The sequence below is a fragment of the Pelodiscus sinensis genome, chromosome 23, assembly GCF_052426305.1.
Source record: "Pelodiscus sinensis isolate ZL-2025 chromosome 23, ASM5242630v1, whole genome shotgun sequence".
Lineage (NCBI taxonomy): Eukaryota > Metazoa > Chordata > Testudines > Trionychidae > Pelodiscus > Pelodiscus sinensis.
In genome coordinates this window covers 25,124,719-25,152,650 of record NC_143074.1, presented here as the reverse complement: position 1 = coordinate 25,152,650, position 27,932 = coordinate 25,124,719, and the positions used below count along the sequence as shown (strand labels likewise).

At 42.1% G+C, this 27,932-nt stretch overlaps 1 protein-coding gene across 4 annotated transcripts in view; it reads left to right on the top strand.

Annotated features, from left to right (window-relative positions):
- The window catches only part of NR6A1 (nuclear receptor subfamily 6 group A member 1), a 180,690-nt gene that overhangs the window by 28,435 nt on the left and 124,323 nt on the right, over window positions 1-27,932 (top strand). For 3 of the 4 annotated variants that reach the window (XR_012897202.2, XM_075905677.2, XM_075905676.2), the window contains exons 2-3: window positions 14,390-14,431; window positions 24,137-24,196. Coding sequence is in view for 3 of the 4 variants with exons in the window: in XM_075905677.2 (XP_075761792.1) it covers window positions 14,390-14,431; window positions 24,137-24,196 (102 nt within the window). In the remaining variant the exon portion in view is untranslated. The remainder of the gene's footprint in view (window positions 1-14,389; window positions 14,432-24,136; window positions 24,197-27,932) is intronic. The other variant, XM_075905678.2, reaches the window with a different exon arrangement.

Here is a 27,932-nt window from a genome sequence, read left to right as displayed (position 1 = left end):
CACCTCTTGGATCAGAACCTGTGCTCCACTTACCACTAAATCAAAAATTGCCTCTCCTCCTGTGGGGTCTGGGATCGCGTCTCGTTCTGAAGAGGCTTTTTGTTCCTGCTTTCACAGAAAGGGGTAGATGCTGTTTTACTAGTGGGATTTGAATGCAGAATAACAGATGGAGGACCAGCAGTAATGGAAAGAACAAGACCATCTGATAAAAGGGCTGTAGGCCATGGAATAGAAATACCCTTTTGTTCTGTTTATGTAGGTTTCTTTAGGCTTATCTGCAGTTGCACACGTTTTGAGTTGTCATGTATTTTTTATACTAATGCTGTTAAAAAGAACAACTGTGTGTGGACTGTTGTATTGAATTAGCTTGCGCAGGTCAACTTAGACACAAGCCAAATCCAATAAAACTCTTGTTAACGAGCTCACACAAACATACGTGTTTGGTTACTTCTTTTGTTTACTAGTGCAGCTTCTCTTCAAAGACAAGCTTTTAGATAGTCAGCTCTTTGGCAAGGGTAAAGATTGTCTTTTTGTCACATGTACAATAGTTAGCACAGTGTGGGACCTTGGTCCATGCTTGAAGCCCCTATGTTACTACAATACACACAAGGCTGTATTCTGAATGAGCATATCACTATAATATCTAATGCAAGTATCAGTGTGAAGGGAATATAAATTGCATAACTTACTGTAACAGAGCGGACCTCTCACCAACAGCACGGAACCAGGTGACAGTGGGGCAGAACATGCGCATTGTGCTGCATTCACTACTTATGGGGACAGGGGAGTATGAGGAGGGCGCACAAGGATCGTTGCTGTTCTGTCATTGTCTGTTCACATTTAGAAGGTGTGTCGCTGCCAGAAGCACTCAAATTATTTTTATTAATAAACTAAATGTGTGTGTTTTGCAAAATCTGAATTTTGCCTTTGGGTGCCATGTTTGTCCATGACTTGAATAGTGCCTTTGGGTGCCATGTTTGTCCATGACTTGAATAGTACCTTTGATTGACATTTTAAAGGAAATAAATATCACTTCCTGTCCACAGTAAGGAAATATGAGGGTCTCAAAAGCAGTCATATTTTTCAGGATTTGGTTAGTATTGAGGATCCAAATCAGAACAGCATCTTGGGCATGGGAGCAAACAAATGTTCTTTAAAAAGTTTTTTTCCTCAACTAGCAGACAGTCATAAGTTGATAATAAAAGCCTATACTTAAATGTGCATTTCTTGATCTTAGTATGGAGCACCTTACTATAGTGTAGGAATTCTATAATTGACTCAGAATAACAACCTGTAAAATGATCTATATAATAAGTATAGAAACTTTAAATATCCAGCAAGCACATCCTCACTTGAAAGCAATCCTTCAAAGAAGAAAGTGCTAACATACATTCTTTTCCATGGAGCTATCTAAAAATTGTCAAAATATCCCTCCATAAATCCATAACTATTCCCAGCTAAAATCTGCATTAAATAGTAGTTAAGGTATTGATCTATGCTCAATTTTTAGGATAAAAACATTGCATGGATTTTTTTAATATCTTAAAAACAAGCCTCATCAACACAGGGAATTCAGGTTTGAGGTTCGTCTTAAAGGCAGAAATAGTTAGACACAGTTAAGGAACCGCAACAACTTTAAACTTCACTTGATAGTGACGCAATGCAATATCTTGTCCAACTATGATTAGTGCTAAGAGCTTAACCCCATCTTAGATTAAAATAACTTTCAGACACAATAGATTTTTTTTTCATTTTCCTCAGTGGTATCAGATGGCTGCATCTTTCCAAAGTGGATCTTGACTTCACCCTTATTGTGATTAATAAAAAGTGGTGGCTCGTTTGAGAGAGAATCTTTTTCATAAAAGTAGCTTGTAGCATCAATCCTATTGAGACCAATAGAAAAGGGCAGCCATTTTGTAAGGTAGTTGCTTATGAAATTCTTACTCTGATGTCTGTTGAAGAAAATATAATTTATGAAGATTAACAGGAAAAGGTAACCATTGATCCTTCAACAAAGAGAACCTGCTACTTCAGATATAGCCCATGCATGATATTTCCATGAGTTTAATATAATAAAAACAACAAATAGTCTTTAAGGTGCTACTAGACTAACAAAACATGTAGATGGTATCATGAGCTTTCGTGGGCACAACCCACTTCAGCAGTCTTGTGCCCACAAAAGCTCATGATACCATCTACATGTTTAGTCTAGTACAGGGGTTCTCATCCTTTTTCGGTCCCCGTACCCCTTTGGCTTTTAGTAAACCTTCCCATACCCCCTATTCAATATGAAAGGAAATAAATTCTAGACTCTAGAATCCACAACTTTTTTCACTAACACTACTACTTTTGGAATATTTCAATTAGAATAATGTAGTTATTTAACAAATATTCCCTGTATCCGCTTGACAAGCTTCTCATACCCCTTGGGGGTACGTGTACCCCAGGGTGGGAACCCCTGGGCTAGCAGCACCTTAAAGACTATTTTTTGTTTACATTTTTGTTGTTACAGACTAACATGGCTACCCCTCTGAAGTTTTTAATATATAATGTAAGTATTACTTGTAAATTTCCAGAAAATTAATTATGTACTCTAAGAGCTGTAATTTTGGGGTGGTTACTTGGTAACCTTCATACATAAAGTGGCTGAATCCCATTTTAGGTGCAAATCTCAAAAAAGGGATAGAGAATAAGACAGAGAATCTTACTGCCTTTAAAACCATGGTACACCCACATCTTGAATACTGTGCAAAGGATGTATTCGCCTCATCTCAAAGATATATTGGCATTGGAAAAGATTCAGAAAAGGGCAACAAAAATGATTAGGGCTTTGGAATGGGTCCCATGTGAAGAGAGTTTAAAAAGACTTGGACTTCTCAGCTTAGAAAAGAGGACACTAAAGGGGGATATGAGCGAGGTCTATAAAATCATGACTGGTGTGGAAAAGTGAATAAGGAAATGTTGTTTACTTTTTCCCACAGTATAAGAACTAGGTGTCACCAAATGAAATTAATAGGCAGCAGGTTTAAAACAAAAGGAAGTTTTTCTTCACTCAGCACACAGTCAACTTGTGAAACAACTTGCCAGAGGGTGTTGTGAAGACCAGGACTTTAAGGGTGTCTCCACAGCACCAAATTTTGAAATAAAGCACTATTCCAAAACATCCCTTATTCCTTGTAGAATGAGGATTACAGAGACATTGGAATAGTGAGCCTGAAAAAATGGGCTTGATGTGGGATTACTATTTTGGGATACACTGGTATGTCAAAATAGTGTTGCAGTGTAGACATAACCAAACAGGGTTCAAAAAAGAGGTAGATAGATTCATGGAGGTTAGGTTCATCAATGGCTGTTAGCCAGGATGGGTAGGAATGGTGTCCCCAGCCTCTGGTTTTGTGGCGGTTGATGACAGGAGAGGGATCATGTGAGGATTACCCGTTGTGTTTCCTCCCTCTGGGGCATCTGGCATTGGCCAATGTTGGGCAAGACAGGATCCTGGGGTAGATGGACTATTAGTCTGACCCAGTGTGATGGCGCGTCGGGGAGCCCCCGACTCTGCACCCCCCCCGTAGCAGTGAGAACAGACTCCGCCAGCCAGAGGGGGTTTATTGCTTCTCCAGGATACAGCACAGACGGGACGTGGCTACAGGAGTCAGGGCCAGGATGCCTCAGACTCCTTGGGTTAAGGGGTTCATCGCCACCCCTAGACCCTCAGTACTCAGTTTAGTCTGTTCCCTTCATGTTTCCCAGCCAGAAACTGCCTTGCTCCCAGACCCTGCTCCCAGCCAGGTGTTCGTCTCCGCTTCCCTTCCTTTGTGTCTCCCCCTGGGGAGAGCCTTATCTGTTCAGGCTGGGACTAGGTGTCTGGGCCAGTACACATGTGGGTGAGTCAGTGTGAATCACATGTCACAATGCAGGGGAACCCCTGGTTACAGAGCGGACAGCACCCCCACTACGTCACACCCAGGATGGCCGTTCTTATGTTATGTTCTTTCCTGAAACTTCCATGAAAACTTGCTCTTCCACTGCAAAGCTTTAAACTAGACTGTTTCCTTACTAAACATTTTTGTCCATACATAGTTGCTGTAGGCTTGCTCCTGAATCCTAGGTTGTCCTGCTGAAACAGGGATCGAAGGAGTTCACATTTTATACTTAAACTTTAACATGCTCCTGCTTTAATGTAGAAGTTTTCAGATGAGCTTTGTTTTAAGAAATCCATCAAGGTTTTCCCTTTTGCTGACAGCAGCAATTATTAAAATACTCTAAATCTGGGGACAATGTGCTAAATAGTGTTGATGCATCATGTATCTTTCCGTGCAGCATTTGTTAGAATGATTGTAAATGCATCTCAAACCTTTCTGTGGCTCTTGGTTTAGATCAAGATCTTAGTGTTTTTCAACCTTTTTTTATAAAGTACCCCTTTAAAAAAAATTATAAGTACCCCCAGTATCTACAGTTTTCAGACGCACAATTTTTTTCCATCATTGCAACCAGGGGTGGATGAGAGTTTTGCGGGGCCCAGGGCAGCACAATATCACAGGGGCCCCCCCTTTGGAGAGGAAAAAAGGGGGTCCCCCATGCCCACTCCTCCAGTAGCCCCACACTGATCATGTGAGCTACCCCCTCCTCATCCCCTCTCCTAACACTCCCTCTACACACCTGCCCTCTGTCTCCTCTGGTGCTGGTCCCTCTCCTGCAGGTGTCTGCCCTTCTGCTTCACCCCCAGAATCCCCTGGCACCTACACCTTCCCTTACACCTGTACCCTCCTGGTGCCTCCTCTTTCCCTCACTGCCCCTGCACCCTTTGCTCTGTTTTTCCCTGATGCCCACCCCCTTACCACGCTCTGCCCCCATGCTTTCACACATGCCTTGCTCCATCCCCGCCTTCCTCATGCCCACTCCTCCTTTCAAGCCTTCTCCCAGCACCTCTCCCTCCCGCCTTTAGCCCTCAATGCCCTTACCCTCTCCTCTCCCAGCATCACCCTGTCCCCCCTCCCACTAACATCTCCCCTCCTGCCCTTTCCTCATTGTCTCCACTTGGCCCCCTGGCATTTGTCTCTCCTCCCCTTTCTTCTCCTGACTTGCCCCCCTCCCCTCAGCACAAGCCCCTTCCTCTGCCATCTACCTTATGCCTTCCAGTGTGCAAGGTGGCCACAACCCCGGCCCAGGCTCCAGGCCACGTGCCGAACTGAGTGGTGCAATGCTGGGCTGCGCGATTTTGAAGTCCCGGGCCGTGACGTCACACTACACCATGCCCGGGCGTCTCCCCTCTCAGCTGTTGCGCGGCATTTCAGCATGCCGCACCTGCGCTCCCTCGGCCCCACATGGCCTGTACTGGCCGGTGCCAGGGAATTTCAAAAGTGCGGGGTTGTGGCGCCCTGCCACAATCCCTCCCCTCCTCCAGCAGCCACCGGCCAGCCCTTCGGCAGATGGCCTACCAGGAAATTCCCAGTAGCCTGCCGGGCCAGTCTGCCCCTGGCGCTGGCGCGGGGCCTATTGAAGCACGGGGCCTGGGGCAGCCGCCCCGCTCGCCCTGCCCTATATCTGCTGCTGATTGCAACACATTTGTTAAACAGTTTAATCATAACTAGGCGGGCCATTAAATTTTTGGGTGTAAAAAGTAAAATAATAAAGCCCTGTAAAACTTAAAACAAATGTAGTTTTCTTCAAATTTCAGTTGTTGATGTACCCGCTCTCCCCCCCCCCCCCCCCCCGACTTCTCTCGAGTACCCAAAGGGGACTTGTACCACTGGTTGAGAAATAGTGGTTTAGATTATGCTGTGAAAGTTAGATTGTCTTCCTGCTGGAGCAATTTATCAAATGGATGTTATCTCAAGTATAAGGTCAGTTTAATTCTTTTTATTACCCTTGATTCATTTTTTTTAGTCACAGTAACTGATTAAATTAGCATTCTATTCTATGCAGTACTGTTAAAAATATATATTGATGCAACACAAAATGTGGATGGTTATTTAAAGAGGAACATTTCCACTGATGTTTTCCATGTTTTCCACCAGCCTAGTTTTAGATTTCAGTTTCTATTGCATTTACTGTCGATGGCTGTTAAAAGAAAAATACATCCAACAATGCGTTTGAGTGAACAGCAAGGAATAAATCTGGCAAGCTTTTTAATAACATAAATAGTTTCATTTAAAGTTGATTGTGTAGTTACTTATGAGATGTTACCATCCAGCATGGATAGCTTTCTAAAGGAAAATATTTTTTATCTTTTGGAATATAAGCACATGCTTGGGCTCTATCCCAGAACATTAAAATTCACTTGAAGTGGAGCTTTTTCTGTAGATTGTTTATGGGAAATACTGAAGTATCTTTTCTTAAAGGGCCACCCTTTTCTTCAAAAGGGTTGTAGTTGTCCTCCCCTTTAATCTAGGATGGTGGCCTTTGCTACATTACATTCTTTCCTAGTCCCTACTAAGAGACTGGTCAGAGGACAGTCTAGAACTTGTCACAAAATACAGGACTATGTAGCACTTAAAGACTAACAAGATGGTTTATTAGATGATCTAATAAACCATCTTGTTAGTCTTTAAAGTGCTACATAGTCCTGTATTTTGTTTCAGCTACATCAGACTAACACGGCTACATCTCTATCACTATAGAACTTGTCAGGCTGTTTCTCCACATACGTTACTTCGTTCTCTGTCTTGAGTAACTCCAATTCTGGTTCCTGCCCTTAGATTCAAGGAATAAAATTATATGTAAATCAAGCAAATGAACCACGTTGTGCAACGTGAGCCTAGTGCTTGAATTGATGGACTTGAGGGCTAGGTATGGCTGACTTACTCTAGTCAAGAGGAAAGTTAGGTTGGATATAGATTTTTGAATAGACTGGCAAATGGGAAGGAGTGTTCCTTTGTGAGGTTAATAAAAACTAAGCTATCACGGAAGTAGAACATAGCATAGGTAAATTCATATGCATTGTTTGAATCACATTTGACTCAAGTAGTCTCACAGCTAAGAGTAATTTTAAATAAAGGCATGCATGTTTCAAAAGCTGTTCATAGAACTGTCTTTATTCTTGTGCCTTGTGGTGGGGCAACTGCCTCACACTGGCCAGGAATGGGTTAAAGCAGGCAGGCGGGATCTGCATAGGACCTTGGCCAATCAGGGAGAGGCTTTGAAGAGACAAACCAGAGGGTAGCTTGCAGAGGCAGCCTGGTATATAAGGAGCCACCCAGCAGAGCATGAACAGTTGGGTCCTGACCCGGGAAGGTACATGACTGGTTCCCTGAGAAGCACTTTGGAGAGAGAGAGCAGTGTTGGGCAGGCTCAGGGGAGCTAGAGACGAAGGCTCTAGTTGGATACCTACTGGGCTGCAGGCCTTGCTGTGCGGGCTAAGAGGGTGCAAGGGATCACCAGGGAAGTGGCCCAGCAGATGAGATGCAGTGAAGAGGAGTAGAGGAGGGCAGAACAAGGCTGCTGCTAGAGGGTCCCTAGGGCGGGACCCATAGTAGTGGGTGGGCCTGGGTCCCTTCCCTTACACTACACCTTGCCCGCAAGGCGTGGCTCTTGAGACAGAAGAGCTAGGCTTGGGGGCCACAGCTGGCCACCAGTGGCAGTAGAATCCAAGGACTGCTGATACAACCCCACAAGGGGATGAGACACCATTGTTGTGGTGAAGAGGACACCGTGGTTTGGGAGCGACGCAGGTCTGGTGCCTGGACGGGGAGACACCAGTACGAGGCACGGCAGCAGAGTTTCGTCCCTTGACATGCCTCTTAATGCTTAGTTTTCTGTACTGCTCATTCTTTTACATTGCTCATCTCTTTCATGGCACAAAGTTTTTCCTTACTGAGACCAATACGTGAGAAATTGCAGCAGGATTAAGTGTGTGAGGTGAGTTGTGGGGGTTTTTGGGGAGGGGTAAGTGAAGAAAGAGGTCTAAGTATGGACACAATTTATGGTGGGAGCAGTCCCTCAGAGGTGGAGCAGTTGGGTCTCTGCTCAGAGAGCAAACTTGGGAACTATGTTGTTGCCCAAGCGGAATGCAGGCCATCTGTGAAGTGTGACAGTGATGAAGAGTGAAGGAGTGAGTGGTTTGGAGGGAAGAAAGTCTTTCTTTTCGTTTTGTTCTTAGAGTGATTAATCTGACTCCTCTTTGTCCTAAGGAACAAATTAGGAAAGGAAATTGCATGAGAGCGTGAATCCATCCTTGAACTGTAAAGGTAAAGACTGTGAAGCATTTGAGTTGATTCAGGAAAAAAAAACAAAAACAGAACAAATGTGGACTGTGAAATGACCTTCTTCCTATACTCCTACAGTGTTGAGTGTGGAGAAAAAACCCCCACAGATTACTCACTGTTGTTCATAGCTTTTTATATGTCAAAGTAAACAAATGGATTTCAAGATGAACCACTGCTTGAAACAGACAAAGCTCTTGGCTTTATCCACCACTTTTGGGTTAGGAAGCTAATTTTGGCCTTTCAGGTATGACAAAAGTCTAAGGATGTGATCCGAATACTGTGACTTTAATGGGAGTGTTTCCACTGTCTGTAATTGGGGAGAGCAGTTCATTCCTAACCAGAAGTGTTATACCCAGAATACATATTCAAATATAAGTAGCAGTTAATGAACATGTTTGTATCCCTTTACTTCAGTTGCTGGCTGGTTCAAAGTCTGAAAAATTGACCTGTAAGTCAGTTTTCAAATGAATGGTACAGCTTCATACAGAGAAAAATTCCTTAATGGTAGTACTGAGTGATGACTTACTCAGGGTTTCTGTACCATATGTGTGCAGGAAGGGTAAAAGAAACAATCAAAGCAGCAGCAGTTCAAGATGATTGCGTTAGGAAGTATTACAATATATATAGAGAGAAAATTCAAGGAAGGATTTATTATTTTAGAAATTAGTTTTAGTAGTAGTTATAAATACTTGCCACATGCGCCAATTTTTTTAAAAGTAGAATCTTAAGTTTTTGATACTCACCCAGTAGACACTGGGATCCCAATATCCAAGATTCCTTAAAATTATGTATCTGTTCCATTATGTATCTGTTAATTATGACATTTGAGTAAGATTTCTTTTCCAGTTTTCAAGACCATCAATTGTCTAGGCTAGTTATTTGTGTAAGGGTTTGTTCTGTGTACCTAGGGAAAGGATTTTGCATTTCAGAGTTTTGGGTCTAGTTCTTTCTCTATATCTTTCAAAAGGGCAGGAAGAGGTGTCTTGTGGCTGTGGGCTCAGTTACAAGTTCTGTCAAACTGCGTTTGTGATCGTTGATCAATCTCCATGCCTCAGTTTTTTAAAAATGTGGTTAATGCATCTTACTGTTGCTGCTTTATTCATTATTACGATACACTCTGAGATGCACTAGTCAAAGTTTCTATATTCAGTAAATACAAAATTATTTCATAGATGACCCTATATTTTACCTGTAGATCCTCACTCTTGTTCAGGTGAGGAGTGATGTGGTCTGAGAAATTTTCTTTAATGTGCATTTGGGATGTTGGGCAACAGACTAGCTTTTACCTACCAGAAGAGGCAAACGATGCTTAAATTTGCTGCTGATGACATTTATTTCTGATATGAGCATACTATATATCTTGTCATTTCCAGGATAAATAAAACTGAACATAAATTATCATCTTTTTTAAAACAGAAAATAACTTGAAGCGTGTTTGGTTGCTGCCGTAAGGCTACTTGTCAGGTTTTTATAATCTTTAAAACCAAACAACAAAAAATCTCCCCTGGGATTATTTCATCTGTGTGATTAAACTATTCTGTTTCTGACTTGAAAGCCTTTAGGGTGAAAGGTTAAAGATGTGGTATGCCTTTGTTGCCATACAATGTGCTTCCTTCTCCCAAAACAAGGAGATGGGTACAGTGTGGTAGACCTGACTGACTAACCAGGAAATGGAGAAGATTAGTGTGCACACTTTTATTTCTTATAACCCAATTAATCCAGAGCCTTTCGCATTCAAAATGGATGCAGCTAAAGTATACATCTTTATTTAAAAAAACCCTGACCGAATTTCAGGGGTTTCAGTTAATTCATCAACAGCTGCTGTTCTATGTTCAGGCCCAGCAGCCACTGCATTTAAAAACTAAGTATGTAATCACTCGCTCGCTCGGGGTGGCTGGCTGAGGGTTAACCCAGGAATACTTACAGGGGAGCCCATTGATAAGGTATGAGAACAGCAGGAGGAGAGAAACTGACCCTATTGTGTCCTTGCCCTGCTAATGAGTTTCCAAAGCAGTCGGCTCCTCACTTACAGCAATTTTCTGTCTGAGGCAATAGTGAGCAGTGGCTCTTACGGGTGAAATTGTGTCAGGTTCTGTAAGAATCTCTGCAATTGCTCCATGCTACAGAGTAGCTTGTGTATTACCCTGAGTCATCGTGTGGCACCTGGAGCTGACCATTGCCCACTCTGTCAAAGGGGGCTTTTACTTGGAGTCAGGAAACATCAGGATCTGTCGTCTTTTATCAAACTTCCTATTTTAGGTAGGTCATGCGGTGGCTGCAGAACATAACTGCTCTGCTCTTCGGAGGGCAGCCAGGGACTCTGTAATGCCCACCAAACCGGGGTAAGCGGCGGAGCTCACGAGGTGTCAGGAGTAGGATTCAGGGGAAGCCTGTTGCAACTGATTGGGCTGGGTACTTGAGAGTTCTTCCATTTCTGCTTGGTAGTTACAGTTGCTTGGCTCACTCGATAGTTTTGCATTGCAGGTGGGTGCAAACCTTCACATATGGGTAGACACTTGCACGAACAGGACTCCAGCTAATGTTACAAACACTGTAGTTGAGGCTCAGGTTGCAACTTGGGCTCTCAAGACCACTGACAGACCCTCTGGGCTTGAGCTTGGATGGCTAAACCCGACCCTACCAGAGTCTTAACAACCATACTGCTGGGTTTAGTGCATTAGCTTGATACCTGCTAATGTCTAAGTGGGCAGGGGCTGGCTTCCCTCTGCAGTGAAGACGCACCATAGGATTTCTCTAGGTTCAGTAAGGGCTGAACTGGGGTCAAGACTCCTTCCACACAGAGGCCTGGAGGTGCACAGATTTCCTTGTTTAGTGCATGCTGGAAGTAATTTTTATTTTAGCTAGATTAATTCTGAGCAGTTTCTTTAGGGTGAGGATGGAGGAATTTTTTTTCAATTAATTTACATCTCTTCTCTTTTTTGATTCTTGATACTAACTGGAGATTGACCACTTTTGTTGATTGGGGGCTCTGCTGGATTAGTTTGAAATAGTCTATGTACTTAGACTGGTTGGCTCTTCTCTAGACTTGTAACAAGTTTTTCTATAGTTTTATTCTGCATTCAGATGCTTTTCAAACCAGCATGTTACAGACTTAATGGCTGGAAGCTTTGACTGCCTCCCTAAATAATGAAAATGAGACTGACTTATATCTCTTATGTGCCCAAATAGTATGCCAGTCTCAATTGCCCACCATGAATTATACAAGTAAATATTCCCTGCCTCTTCTGAATCTTCCTTTTTTTTTTTTTTTTTTTTTTTTTGGACAACTCTGTTGTACTGTAATACCTCTTATTTCAAGCTATTGGTAGACTTACTAGCTACTCTGGATGCATCTTCCATCACAAATGGTAAATAACTTCCAGGCTTAATGACAATCCATTTTTATGTGGGCCTTTGTCCAATCGTGTCCTCTGATTCCGAACTATTCTCAGAGTTCCCATAAGCATATGTTCTTTTCCGCTGGTGTGTAATGGTTGAATGGTAGCTGTTTGGCGTGTGCTGGGTCGAAGTGCTGCAGATGTCAGGGTGGAGTTGGGGGAGAGGGCTAGAGCAGCGGTGCTGAACTCTCAGTGAATGATGGTTAAATTGAATTTGCCAGGATATAAAAGTGCAGGAACTCCCAAGGCAGGCGTAAAGAGAATTACAGTATGCTCAATGCAGAACTAATAAGGCCCCTTTAACCTTTGGCGTTCACTGGGTTCTGTGCATATCTTGCACAAGAAATAAGCGACAATATGTTGATGGAGAAATGTAAATATCGGCTTATATTATGATTTTTCTTTAGTTGTGCGTTTCAGCTGATTACCAGAGTAAGTGGATGTCTTTTGGAATGGATTGTACTCATGTCCTACTATACCTGTGTATGAGGGGTGTGTGTGTCTATTCTCAGTGGTGTATGTAATGCCCTTTCACGCTTGTGGGACTTAAGCATGTATACAGATTGTTATAACCCTCTTGGACTGCCTTTTATCTGTTGTACATGATATCTTGACTGATACATCACAAGAATTGTATATTTAGTCTTTGTTTCTCAAAAAATATGTTTAAAAGTCAGCATTTCTATAGGTATTGAAACATTATCCTGTCTTCCTTATAGGTAATTCACTTACATCTTTCCATAATTCATCTCACTGTATTTTACAAGACTTGATCTAACAATCACTTCAATATTATAAAATTGTGAGCTTTTTTTAAAAAAAACCTCAAGCTTGAAAAATAAGTTAGAAAAAGAATCTTTTTAAACTTGCTGTTTGTATTTGATAAATCACTGAGGAAAATAATGTATCACTTGAATAGCATAGTCGCAGTTCAGAATAGAATTGCACTTATAATTAAAGAGTTTTTTCTTTATTTGGAGCAGCAGCATATGCTACGTTTACTACAAAATTCCTCCCCCGGTTTTTAGTGGTGGTTAAAATATTCTTGAAAATTTAGATTAAATTGGTGTGGGGGGAAAAGGATTAACTGGTATAACAAGGGAAAAAATGACTTTAAAATGTTTTTACTTCTGTTTTGAATGATTCCAAGTGTTCTGTCATCAAAAGACTATTAGCTGTAGTGTCACCCTACCTAAAACAAAAGCTAATGACGGAGATGGCATCCTACAAACATGAGATAATAGGAAAAGGCAGATGTGGATGGAATGAGCCACAAAGACAAAGTGCTTTTGGAATTGCACACGGCAGGAGCTAATACCATTTGCAAACATGGTGGAAAGTAGGCAGAGGTAGGTGGTGACAACAATTGGATTTCCCTTGACACTTCTCCTTGTGTGTCACACAATCCCCATCCCAGGATAGCTGAACTCTTTAATGTAAGCTTCTCCTTTAACAATAGAAGCCTGAAAGACTTGTATTGGGAAGCCCAACAATAAAGTAGGAAGGGTTCCAGTGATATTGGAAACCTATAGAATAGTGTATATAAGGTTTGCCTCAGGGAGTCCTTATAACAGATAAATGGTGTCACTGATGTGCAATAAATTAGTCAGATGGCTTTGCTGATGGAAATGCTTTAGCACCATTGAAATATTTTGGCTGCAGAGTATTGAATTTGTATCCCAAATTGTTTCGGATTTTTCAGGGGAGCATGGCTCTTAGCACATTCTGACTGGCTAGGCTAAAGCTCTGTAAAGTACTAGAATTTTTGAAAAAACAAACAATATTAACATGTAAAGGCTACTATGAAAGATCTAGGTCTACCTAGATGTTACAGGAGATGACAAATTTAGTCTCCATCTCATTGTAAGCTTTTCATTTGTAATCATGTAGAGTTCTGTTCCTCACAGTGCATGTGCACATGTTCTCTTGATCTCAATTAATATGTTTATTGACTGGGAGTGGAGATAAATCGTAACTTGAACTTGTAAATAATTCCCCATCTGCCTCTCAGGATGTGGCAATTTAGTCACAGAAGCAGTTTCATGGGGAGAAGCCTCTTAAGTAGGTGGAAATGTTTCAGATTCCTCACATGGCACTGTATGTATGGTGTGATCGCTGTCTGGTTCAATAGCATATTTCAGTGCTGTAACATCCATATAATCTCTTATCTTTCGGGGGGGGGGGGGGAGAATGGTTGCAGAATCCCTCGTGTGTACTCTTGCGGGACTACATGTGTTCAGCCTTTAACAGGTCTGCATTTGAATAATGCACAAGGCAATTCTTACAAGATGTGCAGTTGTGCTATGTATCAGATATACAATATGAACGTATTGCAACAGCATGTTCCTAATGGCTGTCACTGGACTACGACAGAATTTTTTTTTGCATACTCATTTCGATCAGCTGAGGAAACCTTGCAGTCCCCTCATTTATCTTGCGCGCGTGCGCACGCACTTCACTTTGAAGAATGGCCAATAACTGATTTGTAACCTAAATATGGTGTAATAAGTACTCTTAAGTGTCACTGATACTTGATGCGATTCATCAGTCCGATCTAAATGTATATAATGGAGTGACAGCAGCATCATGTATGTAAATTTTAGGAGATGCAATGCTTCTGCAATTCTTACTTGCATTTAGTTGAATGTTGTATATAAATAATCCTTTAAACTGTTGAACTTTGTGGTGAAATGCTTAGCATTTTCATGGTGGCAGTAAGAAAGATGTATCAATTTTAAAAGACAAAACAAAAACATTCAGTGCTGATACTTATTTTTCCCCTTGTAGGATTTTGTCGAGAGCCTTCCACAGAACATGATCCACCTCCAAGTAAGTACTATATGTCAATGTTTTGTTCCCGTCCAGAAAAGAATTAATGCAGGAGCATAAGTTTAGTATGTATTGATGGGATGACAATTAAATTAGAAGCCTTAAACTTCATAAAGTGTTTGCTTCCTCTATTGGCAATAGATCCTTTTTGCTTGATTATATTGGGATTAGAAGAGAGAGGCTTTCCAGAGTGCCTTTTCTAATGGCTGCCCTCCCTCTCGTAGGTGATGTCACCTACCACAGCTTGTCAGTGTCATTCCATATTGTTACTTGAGGGTGCTGCTGAATCAGTGAGGTACTTGATTCCCACAGAGGTGGAGCATGCTAGCTCCATTAATGCTCTTAAGACTTTTTTTCTCTGAGTCTCATTCTCATGTCATAGACTCATATAGCATTGTAGGAGTGGAAGGCACCTCAAGGTCTAGTCCAGTTCTCTGTCCTCATGACAGGTGAGAATGCTGGGCCAAGATGTGATCTGATGTATTTGTGTGTTCTGCATGGTGTCATGTTGTACTCTTACTAGATGACCAAAGAGGCTTTAATTTGGGTTTGCAAATGTTTCTTGAATAGCTAAATGTGGCTGACGCCCTAATGTTGGCTTGCGGTGTTTGTGAAAAGCCTATTTAGCATAGTGGTAGAAGTAGGTGTTTTACAAACAAGAGCATTTTGTAATGGTTTCAAAGTTAATTGCTTTCCAAGATTTTATGGCATTTTCCCCAATCTTTTAAACCCTGTGTTTCCAGGATGGGGAAGGGAGTGGCTGGAAGTTTAAAGCCACACAAATTCAGATTAGAAAAAAGGTCCAATTTAACAGTCTAACCATTGAAACAGACTTCCAAGGGAAGTTGTGGCTTCTCCATTTCTTGATGTCTTCATATCAAGACTGGATGCCTTACAGGGAGATGATACACTGTAACCAAACACAAGTTATTGGGCTCAATACAGCAGTAACTGAGTGAAATTTAATGGCCTGTGTTTTACAAGAGGTAGAAATCAGACCTAATTGTCCTTCTCCCTTAAATTCTGTGAATGCAGGGAGAGACAGAATCCTAATTCTCTATTTCCTGTTAGGTATCACTTCACTATATTTAAGTCCACATGTGCATGATCAATAGACATAACAATCTTACTGTTGCATCATTTCCTTGCCATGAAATATTTAAGTAACTGACTTCTACAGGAAGTCATCGGGGAAGACTTACTATTAAGATACTATAATAGTAGTAGACACTTAATGGGCCACAAATACTTCTGAGAAATCTGGATAAGTGCTTTACATTTCTGTGTATTACCTGCCATCTGCAGCAGCATTTAATTACCTCTGAGGAAGATTAGTAGTATTGCCTGCAGTTTACCGATAAAGACAGTTAGTGGGTATCTATGCTAAAATGATCAGCAATAAAAAACTTAACGGTTTAGATTTGAATTATCATGATGAGGTTTCAGAGATCTTTTTCCATATAGCTGAATGCACAGTGCACATCTCCGTGTGACTATTTCACATTTCCTGTGGTAATAAATGACTGTATTTGCATTGATTTACCATGGGAAGGACACAGTTGAAAGTTCTTATGGCAGCCATAATGGCTAGTGGTTGAATTTTTTTTTTTTAAATGAAAGCTTTGATTCTAGAAAACGGCACATTCTGTAGTACACAACTCCGAAAGCACAGGGCACTCAGATACAGCACTACTGTTGAACTCCACCCATAGCAACTCTGCGTTGCTATATCCAGTGACGACTGAATCCTAACACAGAGCACTTGCACCCGTGGGCCAGGCTTTCAGAAGAGCTCACTTCCCAACTACTCCCACTTAGGCAGCCAAGTGTTCAGAATGTCAAAAGTGTGAAGGACGCCGAATGTTCTCAGTGCAGCATTACACGCTTCTGACTTAGCACTACAGCTTTTCTCCCCTTCGCATTCCAGTGCAATACATCATGTCAAGAACAAATGTAGATACAGTAAAACTCCATTGGTCCGGCATCCAATGCTCCGGCACTCCTGATGGTCCAGCACCATCAGGAACCCGGAAGTGCTCCGGCTGCCAGACAATTGGAGCTGCTCTGCGCCCAGCTTCCCCGATTCAGCTGCTGCTGAAAGTGATCAGCAGCTGAATTGGGGAAGCTGGGGGCAGAGCCGCTGGGTTGGTCCCATAGCGCTGCCCCTCAGCACTGTGGGACCAACCCGGCAGCACCCCAGCTGCTCTGCCCCAGGCGTCCCCGATTCAGCCACTGCTGAAACTGACCAGCAGCGGCTGAATCGGGGATGCCTGGGGCAGAGTCGGACTATCGGAAGGGGGGGCTATGAGGGGCCTGGGGTGGCATCCCCCCACCCCACCGCCCTCATAGCCCCCCCCTTTCAATAGCCCGGCATAGCTGATAATCCGGCACCCCCTGGGTCCTAAAGGTGTCGGATTATCGGAAGTTTACTGTATGTACTTCTGCCCCTGTGATGGGTGTGTCTAGCTGGGATGCATGCGTTTCCTTTCTGTTACTTTCAGAAATGCAAAGTAAGGGGGGCTGAGAGAGCTCGCATATTAGTGGAAGGTAATGCAAAAAGCTTATCACGGAGTGAAAAATGAATCCAAATTAGCACTTGGCTTTTTATAGTCTGCAGGCAAGACTGGCTATATCCCACCATGGGGGATGGGTGTGTGTGTGGAGGGGGGGGTAGGTTTCTCCATGTTGGATTAGTTAATCTATGAATAATGAGCTGTATTTCGGAGGGGGGTTCCGGAATCTTATCAACCTTTATTTGAGCATTCTGATGCTTCAACTCCTGAGGTGGTATTGTGCTGCCGCGCTGTTGCATATTTCCACTTGAGCACTGTAGAAGGCTGGAATGTTTCTGTGAAACACTTGTTTACGTGCTCTATTCCAGAAGGATTGGCATCTTAACAGCCTTACTGATGCTATCAATCCTTAGGATTTCTGTGATGCTTCCTGGTGTGTGGGGAGTCTTTGCCAAGCCACAGAGGCTTAATACAGATGTAGGCATGAGCCTTGTAAATTCTCCACATTCTGGGCAGCAGTTTGTCTGCAGTAGTGCGAGGGGCACTGTAACGTGCTGAACTCCCATACTGTTTTGCTTGCTCATGTAGAAATGCCCAACATCTGCTTGGAGTTCAGTGTGCTAATTAGCAGAGCCTCTCCACATTTAGTAAGATGATGGCCTTATGTAGTGTTACTAAGACACTCTCAGAGCTGACATCTTCAAAGTCCAATGCTATGTCACAGGTTCAGGCTAAGTTCATTTCTATGAGTAGCCTCCTTATATCCATTCGATTAGCATAAGCAGGGACAAGGGTCATCAAAGGTCAAGAGAAGTTCAAAATAGCATAACCTTTTTTCTAGTGTTTCCAGTTTGGCCCTAATTCTGTGATGCTCGCTAAGCTTTTTTTCATCATGGTGTTTACTATACAGCTGTAAAACCTGAAGAACAAGGCCTGGCCTGATACAAGGGAAGCTGGAAATCTAGCAGTTAAGAATAGGTGGCATTGTTGCTTAAAACAGGAGAAATAATTGATTTATGTTATGACACCCAATTAGGCTGTAAAGTGAGAAATGCTTAAAGCAACCCTGTGGCTTCAAGGCAGCTTTTTGCTCTGATTTCTGTTCAGCAAATAGGAGGCAGCATAATAAAGGTCATCAGCTCCATGAGCTAAATGATTTCATGCCACTTGGGCTTGTAAACAGTATATAATACAGAAAAACAATTGGCATTGTTCACTTACTGGCCAGAGAAAAGGTCAAAGGGTAAGTAGTTGGTCTGGCAACAGCTGTTCTTCATAGTCAAGCAGACTTTTGTCCTTTTCGTCATCTTTTAGAGCAAACATGTTTCCAAAATTTAAGTATCTGTAAATCCATATCTTCTCCTCCCCAGCCCCTCCTAGCTAAGTTATTCTTAGAAATTAAGCATGTTGCATGTAGTGAATTACAGAAATAGAAAGGGGGAGGAAGAGCTAGCTGTCTTGTATATTTAGAAGCTTTGTGTTTGAAAATGGGCGCGCGCGTGTGTGTGTGTGGGGCGTTAATTTAATATAAATGACATGTTTTTAAAATCCAGCACTCCTTGAGATGGAATACAGTTGTGCTTTTGAACAGTAGAGCATAGTAACATATTGAAACTAAACTTTAAATTGCATAATTTATGATTTATCAGCAATATTGTGCATCTGTCCTGTTCTAAGCATTGATTTGCTAATCGTATATAGAAAATTTTATCTAAATGAAAAACATTTAATTTTTGATCGGGTCTGTAGGAAACCTGTTGATTTTCTTTTTTTATGTATCCAAGCTTTGCATGTAATCAGATTGTTGAGGAGGCCTAACTTTTTACTATTTGGACCAATAATGTGATCACTATATCCTTAAACTTGCTAGATACAACAAGAGTGCGCACAATACCTTGGCCTCAGTGTTCAGGGAAATCTACAATAACCAATAATATCATTGTAATGAACTATTTAATGTTATGTTACGATAGTAATGACATTGTTGCATTCAATTGAACAACGTGCAAAACTTGTTGAATTGAATATTTAAAACAAAGATCCTACAAGAAATTCATACCTCACTGCGTTTGTCCTGTTAGGGGTGTCGTCTAATCAAGTAAGCTTTCATATTGTAGAATGAAACTCGATAAATTATCCCAGATGTTTGCAGGTGTAGCTTACTGCTTTAAGTGATTCATTTGGTCAGATGTCGTCCTCTTCCTTATGTTGCTGACTGCTTCTCACTGAGACTGTTCTCCACTATCTGATTGACTTGGAGGGCAACTGCCCCCTCTTGTTGCAAACAGCAGCAGGTAACTTACAGATGGCCATCTGGCGACCCATTACTTGAACCTTTTTGAAAGCTAAAGGAGTTGTCCCCATGTGTTTACCCTTCCAACTTCTTCAGCAAATTAACTCACTTTTACAGGTGTGTTTAATTTTCCATGTCACAACTGAGCAGCATACAAAGAGAAGCCATTGTAACAGGAGATGGTCTTAGACAAAACTCTTTCTGGTTGTCTAGTGTGAACCTATATATGAAATTAGTTTATAGGTAACAAGGAGGTAAAGTATGATTAGTGCACTTTCAAAGGGTTACTAGTTCAGTCACTAAGGGGAGATGGGGCAAAATAGAAAAATCCCATAAATTTAATATGAAGTGTATAGGAAAACTTGATAAAGCATGTTCTGTAACATGATCCTGTGACGATCAAGACTGAAAGTGCAGTATCATCAAGTAGTGTTCAAAAATTTTGGTGCAAGAAATGCCAGCAAGCATAAATTCATATAAAAACGAATGCTCAGCAGATCTGGGCAGTAGACTGCGTAGCAGGATGCCTTTGAGAACCCTAAGAGCCCACTAATAGTCTTTATCGTAACTTTTTTTGCCCATGGTAGGGATGTAATAGTACAGTCGATTAACCGATAAGCAAAAGCTTATCAGTTAATGCTACTGACTACATGCATTCCTCTTTTCCTCCCACCCCCACCAGCAGCCTGGCTCAGTTTTGGCTCCCGCCGGGTCTGTGAGCTCAGACCTCCTTCTGTATCAGAGGCAGCAGCACAGGGTGACAGGCAGCCGGTTCGGGAGTAGAGCTGGTGTTTAAACTGGCTCCCCTCATGGATCAGCTCCCGCCTGGTACCCCACGCTGCTGTTTCTGATACAGAGGAAGCAGCATGAAGTGGTAGGGGGCTCCGTGGGAGTGGGGCCGGTGCGCACTGGCTGCCAGCCCTGCCCCCGGGGACTATAGAATGTTGAGTAACTGATAAGAATTCATGAGGTTAATCGACTCAATTAACTGATATTTAACCATCCCTAGACCATGACTGCTGCTCCATACAGCATGTTCTCACTGTTCTCATTCCATGTTCGAAAGCAAAGTAGAAGTATGAGCCAAACATTTTTGATAGGTGTGACTGAAGCAGGGAATGAAGGGCACCGTATCTACCGTGTTCCCACCCACAATGCACGTTGACTGTTTCCTGCAAGAATGGTCTGTTGTAAATGCTTAAACATTTATTTGTAGCTGTCCTGTACCTCCTCACTGTAGTGTTTGGTCACATTTCACATTAAAACCAAATGTATAAACATCTACAAGGAGCAGCAATACTGTTTTTCTTCAGTTGCTTGGAAGTCCTCCATGTACTAAATTGGAAAAACTGGAAGATGAAAATGCAGGAAGGACTTGGCCAAAACCAGAGCCTTGTATTGTGCTGTGAAGAGATGCTGCCGGGAGTGAGGCCTAGGAACGTAGTGTTGTGTTTCACTGCATTGTTTTTGGTCATAAGGGCAGATGTGGGACCATAATTTACTAGCAAGAAAACTGAAAATCTTGCAATTCTCCTGCTTGCTACCATTGGGAAATTGTGGGAATTTGAGGGAGACAAACTCAGATTAGAACCCTACAAAACTGTATATTCAGATCATAATGAAAAGGGAAAATTTAGGCAGTCTTACTATTGCGGGGGGGGGGGGGGGGGGGAGGGGAGGGGGCTGGAAAAGAGTGCCTGGGATTCCTGGTCTTGTTTTTCTCAAAAAAAAAAAAAAAAAAAAAAATCATCCCTGTGGATAAATTTAAACACTGAACAGTCCTGCAGCACCTTAGAGACGAACAAAAAATGTAGATGGGATCATGAGCTACCGAAGTGGCTTGTGCCCATGAAAGCTCATGATTCCATCTACATTTTTGTTAGTTCTGCAGCACCTTAGAGACTATTCACAGTTTATGGTCCCCCTCCCCCGCAGTTACAGGCTAACATGTCTCCCCCTCTAAATCCCTGTAGATAGTGATTTCTAAGGTGAAAGTAGGTGGTTTTATCTGATCTATGGTTGCAACTGAATCTATTTCTGGTAGATGGGTTTTGCTTAGATGTGAATGCCTCCAAAGTTAGGGCACCTGTTTGGAGCATTAGCCCCATCTCTAACCTTGGATTCTCTTGTCTAGCATAGAGAGAGAGGTGAGTCTAGCTTCCTTTACCAAATGCATCATATTCTTTATCTGTTACAAGCTCAGGGCTTCCTTATGCTGGAGGGAGACAGCAGCTGCACCAGAAGCAAATCAAATGTTGGGGGCGGGCCCCTGCGTTATGCAGTGTTGTCAAGGGGATCTCTCCTCTGATAAGGAGCCTTTTGAAGGAGCTCCAGACCCTGTTTGGGTCTCATCTTCTTGACCTCTTCTGCCATTTCTAGTACTGACCCATTTCAGAGGTTAATATGGAGACGTTGAAGCTGGTGGAGCCTAGAGTTTAGGAATTCCTTGCAAACGGGTGAAAGCGTTGTGTCCATCAGTTGTGTGACAGTTGACTAATGCCTTTTGTTTTACTACCGCAGGGCTTCCCAAAATGTGCTCGGCAGAGCCCTGGGGCTCCGTGATTTGGGTCCAGAGGCTCCACAAGAAAATATTAATGACAGTTGTGTACGATCCTGTCATTTTGTTACTAATTTTCGGATAGTTTCCTTGGGGGGGAGGGGGAAGAATTTATAAGAAATATGCAAAAAATAAAAATAGAATTCCAACTGTTGTCTATTTGGGTACCTATTGAACTAAAAATCATGATCTGTTAAGGACTCTGCCAAATTTTCAGGACCCCCTAGGGGCTCTGTGGCTGTAGAAGTTTGTAAAACCCTGGGCTAGATAAATGAATTTAACTAACAGGTCTAGAAACAATAGCACGTGGGAATGGAACATAAAATCTTCTTAATGAAGATGGAGGATAAAATTAAATGGCTTAAATAAAAATTGTAACGAATGTCTTTTGGTACACTGGTGAGAATTAATGAAATGACCTATATGCAGTTAAGGTAGCTTCTCTTTGCTGTGTAATGTATGTAGAATAAACTTCTCAAAGTTAGAAGTGTGTGAGTGTGGGGATTGCTATAGTGAGAATGCTATCGGCTGCTATGGTACTTAGTTGCATAACTGTTTTCACTCTACCTGTTTCCAGAGGCTCATAACTTGTTGAAATTTTCCAGTCTTGGCCTCAGCCCAAAGGCAGGATTTTTTTTTTGGGGGGGGGAAGGGGCACACTTAGAGTAAAACTGGTTTAGTTGTATGTTGTTAGTAAAGAGAGTGAAATACTTTTCTCCACATGAAAGAATTGTGGTTTCCTTTGAACACTTCTATCTCAGCACTTTCTACTGCATAAAGTTAAACTTGCAGTGAAATAGCCACAATTGATTATCCTGGCAACATTTGGTTTGCATATGACTGAGCTATCTCCCTCTCACAGCACACATAGTAAATCCATTTTGATTAATATTTGTAGTAAGTTCAAAGTGTACCATTACACTTGTACATGCAAGTGTGGCTTACTGATGGTGTGAAATGGTTAGGGTGGGCCGAATTTTGTAAGGAGTTGTACAAAGCAGTCTTAATCCTTAAGTTTTCAGACGGGCAAACTTAACACCTAAGTGCCTCCAGAAATTCATGGGAGCAGGAGTTATTCCTCAGAATTTTATGCAAGTCTTGTAATCCTTAGTGTTTTAATAAAAACCCCAGCTCCGTAGTAATGCAATGCTCTCCTTTCAAATGAGAGTGACTACATTTCTAGTAGGGATGAATGTAAAATCCAGTGTATTCGTTAAACGTTAGTTTGACTTCCAGTTGATCTGGTTAATGGACTAAAGGAAGAACCTGGGTGGGGGAACGCTCCAGCCTGGTTGGAACAGCCTCCAGCCCACTGTGCCCCTGCTGGATCTGAGCCCCATGCTGGGGTTGGGGCGTCCAGGCTCCCCACGGACAGAGGCTGCTCCAGACGAGAGCAGTGTCTATCTGTGGCGGCCCCTGTGGGGCTGGTTATGAGCTATAGTCCCCACCAGTTACTGGTTAATTGGAACTGGTAAGCATCCTCCGTTAAGGGAGATGTTAATTGGTTAACCTTTCACACCCCTAACTTCTAGATCTTTAAACAGAGAAGCTTGAAAGCCTGAATCAGGCACAGCTGAGCATTGCAGCGATGTCTACTTGAGACCGCATTCTGGGGTTAGTAGAGTAAGTGTAGTCTCCCAACTACATTTCCAAGTACGCGTAAGGTTCAGAACTGAACCAGAGAGGCCTGCGAATGTTTAAGGGTTAGCATTTTCCCTCCAAAGGCACAAACAGGCAGATGAAAAAATCCTACTCATTACAATATTAAAAATAATGTATTTTAAGCCCAGGTCATAATTTTTGGGGTGTTTCTCGTGACTTCTGAATATTTGGGGCTGTAATGCACGTTCGCTGGCAGTAAAGTATAGGTGAGATTATTGAATTTAGGTGGTTGTTTTAAGTTGGCAACACTGGGAAATCTTGTGAAATATTCTCTCACTTTTAAAATTAAAAATATGAAATGTAAGAAATTCCACACAAAGACCTACATTATGAGAATGTTCAGATTGCATAAATAAGCACTCAAAAGCATGGAAATATCAAAGTTAATATTACAATATTTAAAAAAATATTTTTATGCCATGCATGCATACACAACTTCGCAGCATACGTGTGTATAATGTTTCAGTAATTTGGAAGTCTGTTAACTGTAGGAGGGGTTAGGCAGAAATTTTTCTCAAATATAGCACAATCAAAATAGTATGTATGCAACAGTCTCTAATATAAGGGGAGGAAAAATGATCCTATGAGTGAAAACAGGAATTTATTTTAATATGTACAATTAAATATTGTAATTTCTATTTTTTAAAAGTGAAGTGCCTAAAGTTTTTTTTTCTTATTAGCTGCAGATGTCGAACAGATGAGTTTCTCCTCTCCTGTGCTTCCCATGAACTCTGTGGGCAGTAAGTACTTGTCTTTCTCTTGCCCCACGTGACCAGGATGAATTTTTTTTTTTTGGTCATTGACAACTTCCATTTTTGTTTTGAGGTTGTCAGTGGAATGAAACAGCTCTTCAGTGTAGAAGTTTTGCAATGTAAAAATTGTTCACTTAAGAAGCAGGGTATTCCACTTTCAGAAAGAACTCTGATTTCCCCCCATAAATGCTCTAGGTCTAGTCTATGCTACATTTTTTGCCATCATAGCTATGTTGGTTATGTTCATGATTTTTTTTAACTGCTATAGCTCTGCTGGCAAAAAGCTTACTGTAGACTCACATGATCTGGAATGAACACTGCTATACCACTAACTTTCTCTCTCCCCCCCCCCCCCTTTCCCCCCCCCCCCCTCCCCCCCCGTGTTTGCTGGCTTCACTAGATCAGCAAAACCCTTCTCATATAGACAGGGACTTATATTCAGACATTCTCCTAGTCCTGCAGACTAGGATTTTCAAGAGCCAAAGGCAGTTGGTGCCCAGTCTTATAAACTTGCCCTCTTGTTACTTTTCGAAGTCCCGAAGCTAGGATTTTCAAATCCAGTTACTTCAGTCTCCATCTAGTGGTAATTGCTATGTCTGAGGAATAAATATAAGTAATCCACTAGGTGGCAATAAGTCCTTATCAAAGACAGGCGTTCATAGGTGTAAATTCAAAATATCTAATTCTAAACAGAGGCAGCAATTCAGTGCAGACTTCTCTTGTTTAAGACAATGTACTTAATTTGTTGGAAACTTTGTGGGGGCATTCCTAAAATTGCTGAGCAATTAACGGGCAGTTTATTTAGCAGATAATCAAATAAGGTTCAGGGGCAACCAACTAAACCCAGAGGGTCGAAGTCCAGAGATGCTCTGTCTCCTTGACCTCATTGTACAGAGGGATTATACCTACGTGTACCCTCGAGATGATTTGAATTGTTGAAAAAGCTTTGACATACTGATGTAGTTATGGAGAGTATGTTTGCTGTAATTATTTTGGTGGCTTGAGCATTTAACATATGCTCCTGTGACCTGGCTTTCGAAACACATGTGCAATTTCTTGCTTAATTGACCTATATACTTAGGGATGGCATGGACAAATCAGGGTTTTTTTATGCAAATGGTGAGGCCTGCATCTTGATGATGGTTTGCAAATACAAATACAGTTTTGCATGTGTAGTTGTAGTAACTGCATGTGCAAACTAGGGACAAACTGCATGTGCAAACTAGGGACAAACTGCATGTGCAAACTAGGGACAAACAGCATGTGCATATTTTTTTTTGAAAATCAGAGAGGATTTTCACAACCTAGTTCAACATTACATCCTTTTTTGCCAGCATTACTTAGGTTTATGGGTGTTAAATCTCCTTAAGGCACAAAATGTATGAAGGTAATTTTTGTGTTGTGTAACCTCCTAGCATCTGGATATATTTGCTGAGTGCTCAAGGTAAGGTTGCCTAATGGCAAGAATTGAACTGTCTTTCACATTTTTTGCATCATGGTATTATGGCAATGGGCTTGTCAGCTCTTGATAGTCATCTGTTTATCTTAGTTGACCAAATGGTCTTTTGCTTATTTGGCTGCCTCTTTACCAAATCCCTTCAGGGCTTTCAGAATTATGACAGACCCAGGTCATCAGCAGGCGGGATTGAACCTGCGACCTTAGGGCCTAAAGCCATGTGCCTCCACTCCAACTGGCTCTTAGCTAAAGCTGTAGCCAGGAGCGGTTCAAGGCCGGCTGCGACAGCTGGCGCCCTAGGTGGAAGGCGCAATCGGCTCCCCCGCCTGTACGGCCATCAATGGCTGTGACGTCATCATTGGGCACCCGGGCCAGTGGCGCCCTAGGCAACTCCCAAGTTGGCCTAGGTTCACGGGCCGCCCCTGTAGCGCAGACTTTACTTGCCCTGGTCAGTGGGCTCAGTGCCTCTGGGTTAGTATGAATGCAGTTCCGGATACTGGTTTAGGCATCCAAAACTTTTATGTAAAGACTGCAGAATACTCACTTCATTCTTAACTTTTTTGTAGCTTATTGTGCCATTGAATTGGACCACCATTTCACTGCATCTGTGATTCTCCTGAATTGCTTAGCCTTTGCTTGAGAGATTTCTTTTAGTCCCTGCCACTGAATAAATTATTTTTACTAATGCATCTGGGCAGTTGAGATGAGCATGCGTTGTACTTGGGCCACACCTTTTCTGTACTCCCCCTGTGGTAGCGCAGAACTGTCACTGTACACTGCCTGTAATTCCCTCAATAAAAGCACTCGTGTGTGTGCTGTCCTTGTTTCATTGTAGGTTAATGTGGCTTATAGTGTCACTGGAAATATTTGAAGGGAGCAGCCATATTCTAATGAAACTCCCCCAAATGTTCTGTAGAAAGCTGTTTTAAATTGTACCAGAGCAAAACCTGTCTCTAAAACTACGAGTTATTTGTTTTGCACTTAAATTTTTGAATATGTGAGAACATGCTTGAGACCTTGCAGTCTTTCCTTTTGTAAATCATGCTGAAGTGATTCATATCAAATGATACGTACTTGAAAATAGGGACTGCTAGCTGTACTATGGGGGTGCCAGAATGGAAGTCATTGCATTGAGTGAGCAGGGCCCTCCAGTTCCCGAGGCTTGGGGAAAGAAAACCCTTTCAAACTCCAATTTTGTGAATCCCATCTGTGCCTGTCTTTACACCTGAGCAGTCCCATTGAGCTCAATGAGGATAGTAATGTGTCAGATGAATCACGTGCATAAGTCTTTGCTGGTTCAGAGCTAAAGCTTCTAAATTCTGTTGCAAACCTTTGAAAAGAAATTGCTGTAACAATCCAGCAGTACTTTGTAGTAGAGAGATGACAATGTAAATGAGTAAATAGTTAACTCATGAGCCTGGGCTCAATGGTTAACTTTCTCAGTTACATGCTGCCTCCGTCTCCTCCCGCCCCCCACCTTACTTCCTCTGTATCAGAGGCAGGGGTGGGGAGGTTGAGGCAATTCCTGCCTGCCAACTCCTAGCCCCCACGTGTAAACCTGTACTCACTGAAAATGTCAGCGGGTACACATTTGCCAAAATAAGCAAATGTTAACATCCCTACTTTGTAGTCTTCTGTCCCCGTGGAAAGGGTTTGCTTTTGAGAAATTCCAGCCAAAGGAAACTACAGTATGTGCTTTTTCTAAAGAACACTGCTTTCTGTTCTGTTGCCTGAGAAACAGGCCCTTTCCAGGGTCTTCACCCAGTTTTCTTTTAAAGGGTTTAGCTCTTTGGGGTCTGGTGTAAGAGTGTGTTTTGACTCGCATTTAAGACATGAAAGGACAAAATGCTCAGGATTCTTTTGTGGGGTGTGGAGGGGATTGTGAAAGTCTGTTCATCCTTGTTTAGACAAATGCTTTTATAAGATTGCAGGGCCTTCAGGTTCAAGCGGTTTAACAGATCGTAGATAAGACAAGTAACCCATCCTTACTACCATGTTACCAGGTGACTAGATTTCACCTAGTTTTAAACCTATGCAGTTCCCATCTGCAAACTAGCTATCATTGATATAAAACTGTGGAAGAGTAAGCACAATGGGAACTCCAGTCCAATTCAGGATGGTCATTCATGTTTTAGTAAGTACAGTGGTAATATGAACAGCTACGTGGTTGTAGTACGCACCATTTTCGCAGGCTGGTTGGTGAAGCCTTTTACCATGTGGCATTTTCCCAGTCAAGCCAGGCTGAGTGTGAACAAGCTTGTGAACACC